The sequence below is a fragment of the Corythoichthys intestinalis genome, chromosome 18 (genome assembly GCF_030265065.1).
Source record: "Corythoichthys intestinalis isolate RoL2023-P3 chromosome 18, ASM3026506v1, whole genome shotgun sequence".
Taxonomy (NCBI): domain Eukaryota; kingdom Metazoa; phylum Chordata; class Actinopteri; order Syngnathiformes; family Syngnathidae; genus Corythoichthys; species Corythoichthys intestinalis.
In genome coordinates, this window is record NC_080412.1 from 42,115,277 (window position 1) to 42,132,263 (window position 16,987).

At 40.5% G+C, this 16,987-nt stretch overlaps 1 protein-coding gene across 3 annotated transcripts in view; it reads right to left on the reverse strand.

The window, feature by feature from the left end:
* Window positions 1–16,987, reverse strand: part of aff4 (AF4/FMR2 family, member 4) — a 98,032-nt gene that overhangs the window by 31,390 nt on the left and 49,655 nt on the right. For all 3 annotated transcript variants that reach the window (XR_009061372.1, XM_057821449.1, XM_057821448.1), the window contains exons 3-10: window positions 10,732–11,508; window positions 10,627–10,665; window positions 10,432–10,518; window positions 7,117–7,144; window positions 6,903–6,966; window positions 6,707–6,799; window positions 6,441–6,585; window positions 2,526–3,261 (exon numbers count right to left, since the gene is read on the reverse strand). Coding sequence is in view for 2 of the 3 variants with exons in the window: in XM_057821449.1 (XP_057677432.1) it covers window positions 2,526–3,261; window positions 6,441–6,585; window positions 6,707–6,799; window positions 6,903–6,966; window positions 7,117–7,144; window positions 10,432–10,518; window positions 10,627–10,665; window positions 10,732–11,508 (1,969 nt within the window). In the remaining variant the exon portion in view is untranslated. The remainder of the gene's footprint in view (window positions 1–2,525; window positions 3,262–6,440; window positions 6,586–6,706; window positions 6,800–6,902; window positions 6,967–7,116; window positions 7,145–10,431; window positions 10,519–10,626; window positions 10,666–10,731; window positions 11,509–16,987) is intronic.

The following is a 16,987-nucleotide window of genomic DNA, read 5'->3' on the forward strand; positions in this document are numbered from 1 at the left end:
AATATTTAGTGAAATATAATAAAGATTTAAGCATTTATTCACAATAATTTTCACGGAAAAGCTCTGTTTACATCAGGCGGCTGCTAGCTACATTAACTAACAGACCAACATTGTACTTCGACATATTTACATAAAATAAATGCTAACTGCACTTTTTTTTTTGTATTGTATTTTAACCAAGAATCGAGACTGTTTTACGTCCATATCTATATAGAATTTGGGGATTTAAGCATTTATTCACAAGAACTTCCACCGGAAAAGCTATGTTTACATAAGGCGGCCGCTAGCTACATTCACTAACAGACTAGCATTGTATTTCGACATATTTACATACAATAAATGCTAACGGCATGTTTTTTTTTTGTTTTTTTTTTTTGCTTTTAACCAATAATTGAGACTATTTTACTTCCATATTTATAAAGAATTCGAGTATTTTAAGCATTTATTCACAAGAATTTCCACCGGAAAAGCTCAGTTTACATAAGGTGGCCGCTAGCTACATTCACTAACAGACTAGCATTGTACTTCAACATATTTACATTAAATAAATGCTAATGGCATGCTTTTTGCTTTTATCCAAGAATTTAGACTGTTTTACGTCCATACCTATATAGAACTCGGAGATTTAAGCATTTACTTACAAGAATTTTCACCGGAAAAGCTCTGTTTACATAAGGCGGCCGCTAGCTACATTCACTCATAGACTGGCATTGTGCTTCGACATATTTACGTACAATAAATGCTAACAGCATGTTTTTTTTTTGGCTTTTAACCAAGAATTGAGACTATTTTACGTCCATATTTATAAAGAATTCGAGTATTTTAAGCATTTATTCACAAGAATTTCCACCGGAAAAGCTCAGTTTACATAAGGTGGCCGCTAGCTACATTCACTAACAGACTTGCATTGTACTTCAACATATTTACATTAAATAAATGCTAATGGCATGCTTTTTGCTTTTATCCAAGAAATTAGACTGTTTTACGTCCATATCTATATAGAAATCGGAGATTTAAGCATTTACTTACAAGAATTTTCACCGGAAAAGCTCTGTTTACATAAGGCGGCCGCTAACTACATTCACTCATAGACTAGCATTGTGCTTCGACATATTTACGTACAATAAATGCTAACAGCATGTTTTTTTGGGGGCTTTTAACCAAGAATGGAGACTGCTTTACGTCCATATCTATATACAACTCAGGGATTTAAGCATTTATTTACAAGAATTTTCACCGGCAAAGCTCTGTTTACATAAGGCGGCCGCTAGCTACATTCATTCATTGACTAGCATTGTGCTTCGACATATTTACGTAGGATAAATGCTAACGGCATGTTTTTTTTGGGGTGGGGGGTTTTAACCAAGAATGGAGACCGTTTTACGTCCATATCTATAAAGAATTCGGGGATTTAAGCATTTATTCACAAGAATTTCCACCAGAAAAGTTTACATAAGGCGGCCGCCAGCTACATTCACTAACAGACTAGCATTGTACTTTGACATATTTACGTAAAATAACAGCTAACTGCACGTTTTGTTTGCTTTTAACCAAGACTCGAGACGCTTTATGTCCATACAGTGGGGAGAACAAGTATTTGATACCCATTGGCAGTGTTTCAAATACTTGTTCTCCCCACTGTATCTATAAAGAATTCAGGGATTTAAGCATTTATAAACAAGAATTTTCACCGGAAAACCCGTTTACATAAGGCGGCCGCTAGCTAAATTCACTAACAGACAAGCATTGTACTTCAACATATTTACGTACAATAAATGCTACCAGCATGTTTTTTTTGTTGTTGTTGCTTTTAACCAAGAATTGAGACTGTTTTACGTCCATATCTATAAAGAATTCAGGGATTTAAGCATTTATTCACAAGAATTTTCACCGGAAAAGCTCTGTTTACATAAGGCAGGCGCTAGCTACATTCAGTAACAGACTAGCATTGTACTTTTACATATTTACATAAAATAAATGCCAACAGCATAGTTTTTTTTGGGGGGGGTTTTAACCAAGAATTGAGACTGTTTTACGTCCATATCTATATAGAATTCGGGGATTTAAGCATTTATTCACAAGAATTTTCACCGGAAAAGCTGTTCACATAAGGCGGCCGCTGGCTACATTCACGAACAGACTAGCATTGTACTTTTTACATATTTCCACAAAATAAATGCCAACGGCATAGTTTTTTTTTTTTGTCTTTTAATTAAGAATCGAGACTGTTTTACGTCCATATCTATAAAGAATTCGGGGATTTAAGCATTTATTCACGAGAATTTTCAACGAAAAAAGCTGTGTCTGTGATTCCACTCGGTTAGCTTTGACGGCCTCGCCAACAATGCAGGCCCCCTATGTATCGGCCCCGCGCCCAGTGTCCCATCAATACATTATGAAGTCTATGGTCCATGAACACAGTGCATCCTATCATACTTTCAATCCGAACGCTGATCGGATGGAAGATATTTTGTCCATGTAAACATACCCAATGTTTTAATGCATTTGAATACATTTGAACTGACCTATCTTGACAATTAAAACCTGCGGAGGTTGCCTGGAGGTGTAGCGCTCCTCCGGGTCACTTAATGGCGACAACAGCTCCTTTTCCTCCATTGGGGAGAACACGCAGACAGGTGTCCTGATGCTCTCTGTGTATTTCGGCGTCTGCGAGGATGAAGGGATGCTGTCGTTTCCTTCAGAGTCCGACGAAGAGGAGTCCGAGTCGACGAACTCCCGAGACTTCTCGCGGGTCGATTTCGAGCTCGTCTTGGCTTTCCGCTTGTCCACGGCGGCCGCGCTGGGCCGCGGAGAGGATTTGGGTTCTTTTTTTATGCTGGGCTTACGGGAGCCCTTGGTGGCCGCTTTGGGTCGATGCGGGGGGATTTCAGGTGCTGGCTCGCTTTCCACTCTAAGGCCTCCTTTGGGCTCCTCCACCACTGGAGGCTTTTCAGACTTTTTCGGCTGTTTCTTCCCCACGGGCCTCCTGTTCCCCGTGCTGCTCTCACTTTGGGCCGGAGATTTTTGGCGACCGCGGCCACTCTCGCCACCCTTTTGTACCGCCCGAAGGTCCCTGCTTTGGGCCGGCGCAGAGGAATCCTTCGATCCCCCTCCTTGGCTACCGTAGCCACGTCCCGAACTGTTGTCTCTCCCCTCTTTTTTGGTCTTGGTTTGAACATTGTTGTTGTCCAGCGGCGACGGCGGGGCTGCCTTCTTGAACCAGTTGTCCAGTTGCCACTTGTTGGCCATTGGTTGTTCAGGCTATCAGAAGGAATACATCGGCATGAGTGGCAGGCTTTTTACTGCTTGTCAATTGGCATTTTGTAATAAATAGGTAAACCAGAAAATAAAAACTAGGTCATAGGGAATCAGATCATTAAAATACCACTACTGCATTTTTCGGGCTATATGTCGCATTTTATTTCATAGATTGGCTGGGCCTGCAAATTATACTCAGGTGCGACTTACCGTATTTTCCGCACCACAATGCCCATTGGAGTATAAGGCGCACCTTCAATGAATGACCTATTTTAAAACTGTTTTCATATACAGGTCCTTCTCAAAAAATTAGCATACTGTGATAAAGTTCATTATTTTCTGTAATGTACTGATAAACATTAGACTTTCATATACTGTATTTTAGATTCATTACACACAACTGAAGTAGTTCAAGCCTTTTATTGTTTTAATATTGATTATTTTGGCAAAAAAGTCAAGAAAATACAAAAATCCCTATCTCAAAAAATTAGCATATTTAATCCGACCAATACAAAAAAGTGTTTTTTAATAGAAAAAAAGTCAACCTTCAATGAACTATATCAGCTATGCACTCAATACTTGTTCGGTAATCCTTTTGCAGAAATGACTGCTTCAATGTGGTGTGGCATGGAGGCAATCAGCCTGTGGCACTGCTGAGGTGTTATGGAGGCCCAGGATGCTTCGATAGCGGCCTTAAGCTTGGGTCTGGTACCGCTCAACTTCCTCTTCACAATATCCCACAGATACTCGATGGGGTTCAGGTCAGGAGAGTTGGCGGGCCAATTGAGCACAGTAATGCCATGGTCAGTAAACCATTTACCAGTGGTTTTGGCACTTCATAAAGCTTTTCAGCAGATGGAAGCATGAAGTGCTCCAAAATCTCCTGATAGCTAGCTGCACTGACCCTGCCCTTGATAAAACAGTAGACCAACAACAGCAGCTGACATGGCACCCCAGACCATCATTGACTGTGGGTACTGGCATTTTGGCATTTCCTTCTCCCCAGTCTTCCTCCAAACTCTGGCACCTTGATTTCCGAATGACATGCAAAATTTGTTTTCATCTGAAAAAAGTACTTTGGACCACTGAGCAACAGTCCAGTGCTGCTTCTCTGTAGTCCAGATCAGGCACTTCTGCCGCTGTTTCAGGTTCAAAAGCAGTGTTGTTAATAACGGCGTTACAATATAACGGCGTTACTAACGGCGTTATTTTTTTCAGTAGTGGGTAATCTAATTAATTACTTTTCTCATCTTGGCAACGCCGTTACCGTTACTGAGGACGGAAAGGCATGCGTTACTATGCGTTACTATACTGGTTGAAAAGTCTGAGGGAGACGGACTCACCGAGACGACAGAGCAGAGCAGGAGTGGGGAGAGGCAAGAAAGTTGTGACGCCGAGCAGACGCGATGCTAGGTAGCTCCAATAATACATGTTGTAGCCGATAGCCTACAAACTACGCCCGCATGTTATGGTAGATATGGTAGACATGATAGATATCACATGTACTGTATATAGATATAACTAGATGCAAAATGACAGACATTGCACTAAATGCGTTAGTAGACAGCCGCCATCTTGAAGCAGTAGACTTTTTAGGACGGCTCTGTTGTAGAGAACCTTCCTAGCGAACCTAAGTAACTTTTTATATAAAATACTTCTAAATCGGCAAAATCTTGACTTGAATCTATCTTTAAATGATGAAACAGTTTTAAAACTTTCATATGTCGAAAGTAGAGAGAAGGGAACTAATGCAATAATGGGAGCAATTCTAACAACTTTTAACAGTTGATCCAGGGTAAAAAGTAAATTAGGGTAAAGAATTGGGCTCGGGCCAATTGTACCAAAACCTTCACAAAAAACTTCACATAGTGTGGCCAGTGTTTTTTGTTTTTTGAGGGAAAAAATGAAAGTAATTATCACCAATTACTTTGCCAAGTAACTAATTACTCTCACATTCAGGTAATTGAGTTACTAACGCAATTACTTTTTGGGAGAAGTAATTTGTAACTATAATTAATTACTTTTTTTCAGTAAGATTAACAACACTGTTCAAAAGTGGCTTGACCTGGGTAATGCGGCACCTGTAGCCCATTTCCAGCACGCGCCTGTGCACGGTGGCTCTGGATCTTTCTACTCCAGACTCAGTCCACTGTTTCTGCAGGTCCCCCAAGGTCTGGAATCGGCCTTTCTCCACAATCTTTCCCAGGGTGCACAGTTTTTCATTCCCACATACTTCCCACTGAGGTGCCTTGATACAGCACTCTGGGAACAGCAGATTCGCTCAGAAATTTCTTCCTGTGTTTTAGCCTCTTGTTGAGGGTGCCAATGATGGCCTTCTGGACAGCAGTCAGGTCGGCAGTCTTGCCCATGATTGTGATTTTGAGTAATGAACCAGGCTGGGAGTTTTTAGAAGCCTCAGGAATCTTTCGCGGGGGTTTTGAGTTAATTCGTTGATTTTCAGATGATTAGGTTAGTAGCTTCTTTATAGTACCTGTTCATGATATGCTTTTTTTTTAGATTGGGATTTTTGGCTTTTCTTGACTTTTTTGCCAAAATCATCAATATTAAAACAATAAAAGGCTTGAATTACTTCAGTTGTGTGTAGTGAATCTTAAAATATATGAAAGTAATGTTTATCAGTACATTACAGAAAATGATGAACTTTATCACAATATGCTAATTTTTTGAGAACGACCTGTATATGAAAACAATTTCAAAATAGGCCATTCATTAAAGATGTACCTTATAATTCGATGTGTCTTATAAAGCAGAAAATACGGTATATGTAATGCGCACTTAAAGCATACTAATGCGAAAAAAAGGTCGTCCCACAATGATACCATTCTTCTAATCTACAATATCTCTAATTGATATCATTCCAAGACGGCATTGTGATGTACAACAGGATTCACATGACACACTGCATAGCAGCCTAAGGATCTGTTTTCATGCTCCACAAGAAGCCATGCGCAGTGTACCGCTAGACCTTGTATGTATGACTTGAAGTGTTTTTCAACAAATATTTACTGTACTTACTACTTTACTACTGCATTAGCACCAGTTAATGAAAGACTATATCTCGTTATGACTTCTGTACAAGCTAGGTTTTTGTCGTTCAAAGAAAAAGCAACTAAAATCTCATTTGATTTCTTATTGGACATTCGGACACAGTTGGACATTACCTCGGGAGAAGCGGGTCGAGGGGGCTCGTTGGCCTCGCTGTCAGTCGTGCTGCTTTCGCTCTCACTGTCTGACCCCGAGCTGCTTTCAGAGCCGCTGTGGCTGCTCGAGTCGTCTCTCGACTGCTCGGCTCCTTCGCTGTTATGGCTGCCAAGGGGTTAAAAAAAAAAAGTCAAAAGAACATTATACACATTCGATAAATAACAAAACCTGTCGGCAACACAAGATTTCATTTTGTGTAAAGTGACTTCCCGGCACTCTGACTAACCTCGCCGACGTGTTTCTAGAGGCATTCTTGGCAGAGTCCTGTTCTCCGTCGCTGTCCTCGCTGCTGCTGAGTTTGAGGTCATCTTCCAGCATACTAATTTCAAAGAACAATGTGTTTTAATAGCTTCGGGTACACTCTGAATACACATGTAGGTCAAAATGAGAACGGAGCGGAGGGCGAAAGTTGAAGTACATACGTTGGCTGGTCATCGCAAGTTTTGGACTGGTGGCTGCTTGAGCTCTTGGAAGTACTGCCTCGCTCTGCAAAGCAATAAGGAAGGTATGAGGATATGAACATACATATATTTCAGTTTTGATGAATGCAAAATCATTGCATTGGGACAAAGAATGTTTGCCCTCTCTTATTTGTGCTTAAAGTAGAAGTGAACCTGAATAAATTTTATTACTCACTCTGTGCACTTGAGAAGGTGTGAGAATCCTGTGGATAGAAAAAAAATGCTTTATTATTTTAAATGATCTTATTGTTGACTTCTTCATCCTTTATTATTCTGTATAACCTGCTAAGATCCATTTCGGGTGCGTTCAGACTCCTCAAATCTGATTTTCAGGGCTGACTATACACACTATTTTTTATCAAGTGTCCAAATCAGATCTGGGACTGTTCAGACTGGGCCACATTATTGACAAACCTGGTCAATGTTCCCCAATTTGTCAGGTAATCGAGCAGACACACAAGCTCCCTGAGCACACTGAGGACCACTGTGAGCAACATCAAATGTGTACGCGGTGGCCTCACACTTGTATCACGCCTGTTCAAAACTTTAGATCACAGCAAGTTACTGTATTGGCCTGAATATATGACTGTGTTTTTTTGCATTGAAATAAGACTGAAAAAGTAGGGGTCGTCTTATATTCGGGGTCTAGACATTACACCCATTTACGACGCTACATGGCGGCAGATATCATTGAAGCGAATGCTGAACTTGAGGAGTAATGTTCTGTCATGACAGATCTCAGCTACACTCAAGTTTAACCAGTTTGCATTATTTTATTGCAATGTTTTTCCTTATTCAGATTTGTTTCAAGACTACAGTTAAATTTAAACCTCACTATGATGGTTAATGCAGTTATTACAATTTTGTTGTTTTATCACAATAGATTGGTTTATTTACATTTCAAAAACCAGAAGCCATTCATTTACGAATGGGATTGCACTTTAGTTTACATATTTAAATATTCAGATATTAAGATTTGAATGAGTCAAAATAACATGCTTTTTCTCTCAAATATATTGTTATAACCATTTGCTTCAGATGTACTGTAATTATTTACCGTATAAAAATTAATTTGGTGTTCAAAAAGTCTTTTTTCAAACTTGAGTCTTGAAAAAGAGGGGGTCGTCTTAAATCAGGGCAGTCTTATATTCGGGCCAATACGGTACATGGCTTATTTATATTTGAAGAAAAAAATTTTTAAAAGAAGAAAGAATATCAGTTTCTCCGCTTGTTGTTCTATTTGCACATACTTCGACAGCTGTTCCATCTTAAAAGAACCGCATTTCTTTTTTTACTTTGACTTGATGAGTGCAGTATCTCTGCCTGTTCATTTTATCAGGATGAGGGGTTAGCATTTGTGTCTCTTAACTCCGCAGCACTGTTGTTAGCGAGCTAACCAGCATGGCGTGTATGGGCAGAGCACATCTGCGCAACACTGTCAATGCTATGACTGGCTGCGTAGCATAACTGAAGTGAACTGTATGGTATTATTGGCTAGACACCTGTTGCACATTGAGTTACGTTGCAAAATAGTACAGAAAACAATTTTGTTGATCCAACTAACTACATTATATTAGTTCTATCATTTAGATATTAATTCCATTGCGCTTGCAAAAATTGGCAGCGGAATGTTGCTTGAGTAAATCAACACAGGAGTCTATCTCACGTTTCACTCTTTTTCTCCGCACCAACCCAGGTCAAGCACCTCACCACGACATACAATCGTGGTGTAGTAACCCACAAATGGGAGCGTCGCATTGCCGTATCAAACGCACCAATAGGAGTGTCATGCTGACACATCACTGCGGCGCCGACAGTAGTCCGAGGCCATGTCTACATTTAACCGGGTATTTGGCAAAAAGAAGGAACTTTCTCTACGGTTTGGCCTATCATCCACACGCACATTTTGGGCATTGAAAACTTCTTGAAATCCCCATCCAAAGTGAAGATGTACTAATTCTGCGTTTGTGGCGCCATCATGTAGACATTGATAACCGAAGATTAAACTGTGGAAACGTCACTTGCGACAAACTACATTCCTATGTCACACATGAGACCAATGTTTAAATCGTTTTGTTTGTTTTTCTTATGTTTAGATCGTTCTTGTTTGGATGTAGAGAGAGATGGGGAGAGAAAGAGAGACAGAGACAGAGAGAGAGCGATAGACAGACAGATACAGAAGGATAGAGAGAGAGACAGACAGACAGACAGAGCGATAAGGATAGAGATCGAGACAGACAAAGATAGACTGATAGATAGATAGATATTGATAGATGGATAGACAGACGGATATAGATAGACAGATGGATACATAGATATATATAGAGAGAGAGAGACCGACAGACAGACGGATAGATAGATTGCGATAGACAGAAGGACAGAGATAGAGAGATATGCTGGTAGATAGAGATAAAAAGATGGAAGGACAGAGAGATAGACATAGATGGATAGATGGACAGACAAAAAGAGATAAACATAGAAAGATGGATAGAGAGATAGATAGACAGAGAGAGAGCTATAGAGAGATACAGATATATAGATAGATAGCGATAGAAACTAGATAGCGATAGAAGGATAGAGTTAGGGAGACAGACAGACATGGAGATAGAGAGACAGACAGAGACAGATGAATACATATATAGAGAAACAGACAGAGATACAGATAGACGGACGGACAGACAGAGACACAGACGGAGCGATAGGGATAAATACAGATTGAGACAGACAGAGATACAGATGGATAGATATGGATAGACAGATGGATAGTCAGACGGATAGAGACAGACAGGTAGATAGATTGCGATAGACAGAAGGATAGAAATAGAAAGATAGAGATGGACAGACAGAGATATGCCGGTAGATAGAGATAGAAAGATGGACAGAGACAGACAGACAGACATAGATGGACAGACAGACGGAGACAGACAGAGACAGACAGACAGACGGAGACAGACAAACAGAGACAGACAGACAGAGACAGACAGACAGACAGACGGAGAGAGACAGACAGACAGACAGAGAGAGACAGACAGACAGACAGAGACAGACAGACAGACAGAGACACAGACACACAGAGAGACAAAGACACAGAATGACAGACAGAGAGACAGACAGACAGAGAGACAGACAGACAGACAGACAGACCGAGACAGACGGCGACAGAGAGAGACAGAGACAGACAGACAGAAACAGACAGACAGACATGTAGATGTGCCTTGTGATTGTTCAGAATACAAAAGACCCAATAAACCTGTTTCAATCTGGATGGGCTAAAAATCAGATTTTGACCGAATCTGAACAACGCCTTAGTATGTAAGTGTATCAACCTTGCGAGTTTCAGCACTAGAATGTGTTTGTTAAAACACAGCCAAAGGTTTTCTGTGCATGTGTTTTTGAAACAAGACAGGCCCCGAAGCATAAAAATGATTTAACTCTATCAAAGTTATATTGAGACACATTGAATAAAAGGCAGCTGCTGCGCAATGCTGACCTTGGTGGGGAACGGAAACTTGGAGGGCTCTGTCTTGCAGGGGGTGTGGATTGCTGTCAATGGAGGGGGCCAGGACTGAGTCATTTCCTGACAGAAAGAAAACACACGTACATACAGAGGGGGAAATGTGCAAATGAGCTATACATTGGCAAACTTGTCTCTTAAATCCACTAGACTGTACTTGGATAGACATACCTTTAGAATCTCATCAACACAGTTCGAATCTCCAGAACCCTAAAAAGAAAAACCAAACGTTATTGAGTAAATTCTTGGGAAATAAAAGCTGTGTAGCAGTCTTACCTCTACAGGCTGCGAGGGGATCTTGAGTTTGGTGAGTGAGGCCTTGCCGTTGGACTTCATCTCCCCCATAGTGCTGCTGTGCGACTGTCCGCTGTAGGTTTCCGCTTGCGAGCTCTTAGCTTCCGCGGTCTCCTGGCCGTCCATAGGCCTGACATAGGCCGTGGGTTTCTGGAGCATCGAGCCCGGTTTGGACATGAGCGACGGGGGGAAGGCCTGACTCGAGTGCTGTCCGCTGGGGAAGGAGGTATGAACCCGCGAGGGCGAATCCCAGTTGGCCTCTCGGTCTCGAGGGGACTTGGACCTGTAGCGCTCCTTGCCGTGATGCTGCTCGGCGGCTAAGGAGCTCCGAGAGTGGCCGGAGGAACCGAGAGAGCCCTTTGCCGGACTCGACGTGTGCAACTTTGAGTGCTCGGAACCGCCGCTGTGTTTACTCGACTTCTTTTCACTGTGTCTTTGGCTACTACTGCTGCTGCCGCTACTGCCGCCGCTGTTGCCCCTTTGGCTACTGTGACCCCCTTGCGGTCCGGAACGTTTCTGAGACTGGGATGAGGAGGCAGCTGACGCGGGGCCAACGGGAGTCCACTTACTGCTCTGACTGCCGCCGCCTCGCTGATTCTCGCTAAACAAAGGCGTGCCAGATTTCTCCTCGGAGGAAGATGAGCTGTTTGAGGGTTTGGCGCTAAGCTTCGGAAGCGCCTCGCCAATCGGTTCTTTCATCTCGTCGTAATTGCCCAGCATGCTCTGGATACGGCTCGACAGTTTATCTTCTTTACTGGACTGGTGTAGGAGACAGAGAAATGGGGAAGGACCAAGCGGGCAGTTGATGAAGAAAACAAAAAGATGACAGAATATAGTTAGTATGGAAGTTCATCCTTTAGTCTGTTATGGAAAAATGAAGACATTTTTGAAGCTTCAGAAACAAGAGACATTTCATTCAAACTAGTGCTGCAACGATTAATCGATTAACTCGAGTGTTCAATTAGAAAAAAATGTTTGAAGAGTATTCGGCAAAATCTTGACTTGAATCCATCTTTTAATGATGAAACAGTTTTCAAATAGGCCATTCATTGAAGGTGCACTTTATATTCCGATGCGCCTTATAGTGCGGAAAATACGGTAATTATTGGAGGTGGGAATCTTGGGGCACCTCACGATTCAATTAAGATTCAGAGGTTACGATTTGATTATAAATCGATTATTGACGCACAACCTCCTATGTTTCGTACATTAGTTACAAAAATAGTACAAAAATCCTCTCAGGCTTAAATAAACTACTATTTCAGTGCCAAGTTGACAGTTCAAAACAGTAAATAGAACACTCAAGTCCCCATTCTGTATCATCAGCTTTAAACTACATTCAATTAATTTAATGTTGTGAATTAACTGTAAAAGTTGTTAAAATTGCTCCTGTTATTCCATAATTTCCCTTCTTTCGACATGTGAAAGTTTTAAAACTGCTTCATCATGTAAAGATAGATTCAAGTCAAGACTGCTGATTTAAGAGTATTTTAGATAAAAAGTTAATGAGGTTCGCTCGAAAGGTTTGCTACAACAGAGCCTTCTTGAGAAGTCTACTGCTTTAAGATGGCGGCTGTTTACGAACACCAGCGAGTCTTGTCATTGCGCATCTAGTTCTATATACATGTGATATCAACCTTAGAATTATGTGGGCGCTAGTTTGTAGTAGAGCTGAAACGAATACTCGAGCAACTCGATTTTAAAAACTGATCCGAGTAATTTTATTCACCTCGAGGAATCGTTTAATTTTGCCAGCTCTCAGCACCACGTTTTGCCCGGACTACTTTTAATGCGGGACAACACGCTGACGTCACGTGCGTAGAGGAAGAAGCAATTAAAAAAAAAAAAAAAACTTACTGCAGCCGACAGCCGCTACAAAGTACGCCGACGTTGCTAAAAACTACGCCCGCATGATGCTAGTAGCAGGTAGTGTCCGATGCGTCTCATAGATATCGCATGCATTTAGGACTAGATGCGAAATGACAGACTCGGCCGCGTCTGGGCAGCGTTAGTCAACAGCCGCCATCTTTAAGCAGTAGACTTCTCATCGCTAATAAATATAACGTTACTGACACTTGCTCACGTAACGTTAGCCCTTCGGAGGGCTAGGTTTCTATTGATTATGACCACTGTCGATGCGTGGCTAACGTGTCTTACATACAGGCTTTATTTAATCTGTAAAAGCACAGCGCTGTGGAGTGATGAGGGTGTAAAATTAAAACATAATATAGCTAACTGTCAGTTTTAGCTCAGCAGTCATTGCTGAATAAAACACCAAATAGCACTGGTCCCTAATGTGCTCCAATACAGCAGGTATCATACATTTATTTTGAACACTACAAAAACTCAAAAGCCTATCAGTACTTACAGTTTAGACAAACTTAAAACTTAACTAGAACTTAAAAATAGCTTGACACAAGTGGAAATCAAATTGAAACACGTGGGAAAAACACGTAGCTTTCAAGTGATGTGTGTTATCAAGCGTAATTACATTTTTAGGTAAGAAATATGTTTTTTTTTTTTTTTTATAAGATCAAGAAGTGTTTTGAGTGAAAGCAGTGATTTTTTTTTCTAGTCACATCTTAGATGCAATTGTTGGCTGTTTTCAACTATGTACATCGAAAATAAAGACATTGATTGACTGAAAATGGTTCAATATTGGATTAAACGTCTTTTTTTTCTCATGTATATTTATAATTGCTCTTTACCTAAACAAAAAAAAAAATGTTTTATCCGATTACTCGTTTAATCGATAGAATTTTCATCGATTACTCGATTACTAAAATATTCGATAGCTGCAGCCCTAGTTTGTAGCAACAGCGCATTGTTGGTAGCAGCTGCCGGCGGTTTTTTATCTACCGGCATGAGTTGTGGAATGTGGATGTTTACTCTCTGTCCGTTCCTCATTGCGTCCTGAAGACCGCGCTGACTGCATTTTAGTTCCGCTTTACTTAGCATATTTAAATAATCGGAATATGGATGTTTGTGAATCATTCTCGAATCTTCACCAGCTGAATCGTGAATAATCTAAGAATCTGAAATTTCACACACCTTTAGTAGTTATGTTTAAAATCTCATTTAGTATGGAGAGCCATCGTTTTAAAAAGTGGAATTAAGTAATTGCATACCAAAACCTAAAAAGGAAATTGCACAATGACAAACCAATTTTTCTATTCCCCTGTCTTAGTGTGGGTTTTGGCTTCAAATATCACCGTGGGAAATCATGCCTCCCTGAATGCAACAGTTGGACCAGGAGACACTACCAAAAATAGAAGACCATAACAAGAGTTTCCAGTTATTATTCAAGAGATTTATCACTTTTTTAAGTATCCATGGCTCACGAATGCAGAGTGTTCAAAGTGATCCAGAGTAGAGTGCCAGATAGTTACAGATAACAAAAAAACAACACCTATGTTATGCACGGTCATCTGATTTTGGCAACAACAACAACAACAAAAAAGGCAAAAATATTTTCTTTACATGATTATTGTTTAAGTGTTATTGTTGGGCAGTGACTGAATTACAGTTGTAGTTTTTGGACTACAGTGGTATGTTGACAAAGATCATCGACATATGATCCTTTCGACATCTGACGTAAAATTTGACTGTTTTCCCGCAAGTCTGATGCATGGCGTGTGAGAGTATTCAACATGTTGCCCAAGAAGGTTAATGCAGGTTGTGAAAAAAGGTGAAGCTTACCATTGAAATTAAAAGGAAATGATCAAAAAAATATGAGTGCGGTGTGCGTGTGAGTGAAATGCCTCGACAATATGGCTGGTTTCCTCCGACCTTCGTTCGCAAGTCTCTATCAGTTAAGGTGAAAATAAATCCGCTTTTTTATTTCCTATTTATTATTATTAATGTATCATTGGCAAGCAAGTCGCCAGCTTCGTCAGAATTTTAATCATTTGTTACAGAACTTGTGCAACACAACACGGCTACTGTCAGCTGAAGCTAACAACAACATGAAAAAAAGTCAAAACTTCCCGCTCTACCGCACCTCTCTCTCAAGTCAGTCACACGGTGTGTTCAGGAAAAGCACGCAAAACACAATCGCCACATTAGAACCCGATTTGTTACATTATTATTATTCCGATTTGAATTTATAATGTATTTGTTTGGCTATGTTCAATTGCTATTTGTAATTGTACCAGCGGTATTTATGAAGGATTTAGCATAGGTTTTTGGTAGAGGTCAACCGACAAAGGATTTGCAAATGGCGTTATCTAAAAAAAATGTTGCTGATTACCGATACCCAAAGCTGATGTTGTACGCCAATAATCGAAGCCAATATGATTAAAAAAACATATATATATCGTAATTAATCGCAATTAATCGCAATTCAAACCATCCATAAAATATGCCATATTTTTCTGTAAATTATTGTCTGAACGGAAAGATAAGACAAGATGGATACATACATTCAACATACGGTACATAAGTACTGTATTTCTTTATTATAACAATAAATCAACAAGATAACATTAACATTCTGTTAAAGCGATCCATGAATAGAAAGACTTGTAGTTCTTAAAAGATAAATTTTAGTACAAGTTATAGAAATTTTCTATTAAAACCCCTCTTCATGTTTTCATTTTAATAAAATTTGTAAAAATTTCAATCAAAAAATAAACTAGTAGCCCGCCATTGTTGATGTCAATAATTACTTACACAATGCTAATGGGTGCTGAAGCCTATAAAATCAGTCGCACCCAAGCGCCAGCAGAGGGCGGCAAAACTCTGAAAAACACAACAAGTACACCTTTCACTGTACTGTCATTTTAATCAGTTTGAGCGGGGCATTTGTGCGTTAATTGCATCAAATATTTTAACGGGATTAATTTAAAAAATTAATTACCGCTCGTTAACGCGATAATTTTGACAGCCCTAATACAGACATAGACGACTCAAATAATATTTATTTGAAAAAATATTGGCACTTTATTTGAATTCAAGACTGTTCTTGTGTTTGTTTTGTTCATTATAATAATGTTCTTGCCTGGTACACCAGACTCACCGCTGTTCCAGCTATTGAGTCTGGCTAGCATTCAGCGGATATAATTTCCAGGGCGGAGCAAGTCACAGCAAACAGACAGCGGAGTGGACCAATCAGCGACGGGCAGACGTGACATTAGTAAAACGACGAGGGCAGGACGAGGGACTTGCGCGCGGAAGTAAACATACGAGGAGAGCGGAGTTTATTCAACATGGCTAGCGCGAGACGGACTGTTGTCAATGACTCGTGTCGATGTGTTTTTGGTAATTTAAAACTGATTTTACCGTGGATTGGAACATATTCTCGGATCCCTGTTCACCATCTGTGTTGTTGAGGAGACGACTTCCGACGGGCAAGAGTGACGTTGCTCGTTCAGAACACGTCACGCAAATAAACAAATCTGATTTGTCGATTGATTTTGTACCTGTTCGAGAGGCCGTTAATGGGATGGTTCCCAGACTATTTCTCTCAGTGTTTGAAAAATTCAGGGAGAACAGTCTGGCCGTGCCAGGCAAATAATGTTCATGTCATTATGAAAAATCTGGTGAGGTCAAAGGCAAATCTATGTTGAATCCACCACATTTTTTTTTTTTTTTTAAAACCTCCAGGTGTTCAAAAACTCTGGTGAATATACATTTAAAAAATGATATTTATTATCGGTTATCAGTTTTGAGGAGCAAGAAGTTATCGATTTCGGTTTCAAAAAATGGATATCGTGCCCCCTAAAAAAAAAAAAAATCTTACAATATTTACAAAACACGCAAGCCAGAAGCTTCCAGTAGCAGCCACTTTCCAGCTGCTGCAGGGTCCCTCCGGGGTCCTACAGTCAGTCAGTGGTAGCCAAAATAGACCCTACTCACATGACGTCACAACAACGCCTCTGCGCCATATTGCCCGTCTACTCGTCGTGTTTACGCATTACCGCTACGTAAATTCCTCCTATTATGGCGTGTTTTTCTGCTCGTTAACATTAATAATCAAAATGGTGAAGGCGTGTGTGGCGGTTGGTTGCAGTAACAGAGAAGATAGACGGAGAGACTTGAAGTTCTACCGCATTCCGAGAGACCCGGAGAGGAGAGCGAGATGGACTGCTGCAATTCGACGAGAAAACTGGGCACCAAACGATCACCACAGATTATGCAGTAGTCATTTTATATCTGGTAAGATGCATTTAATATATATTTAGAGGGTTTTGGGCTGACAACCACAATTAAGATCGTTGCGAGGCTAATCGCCGACAAC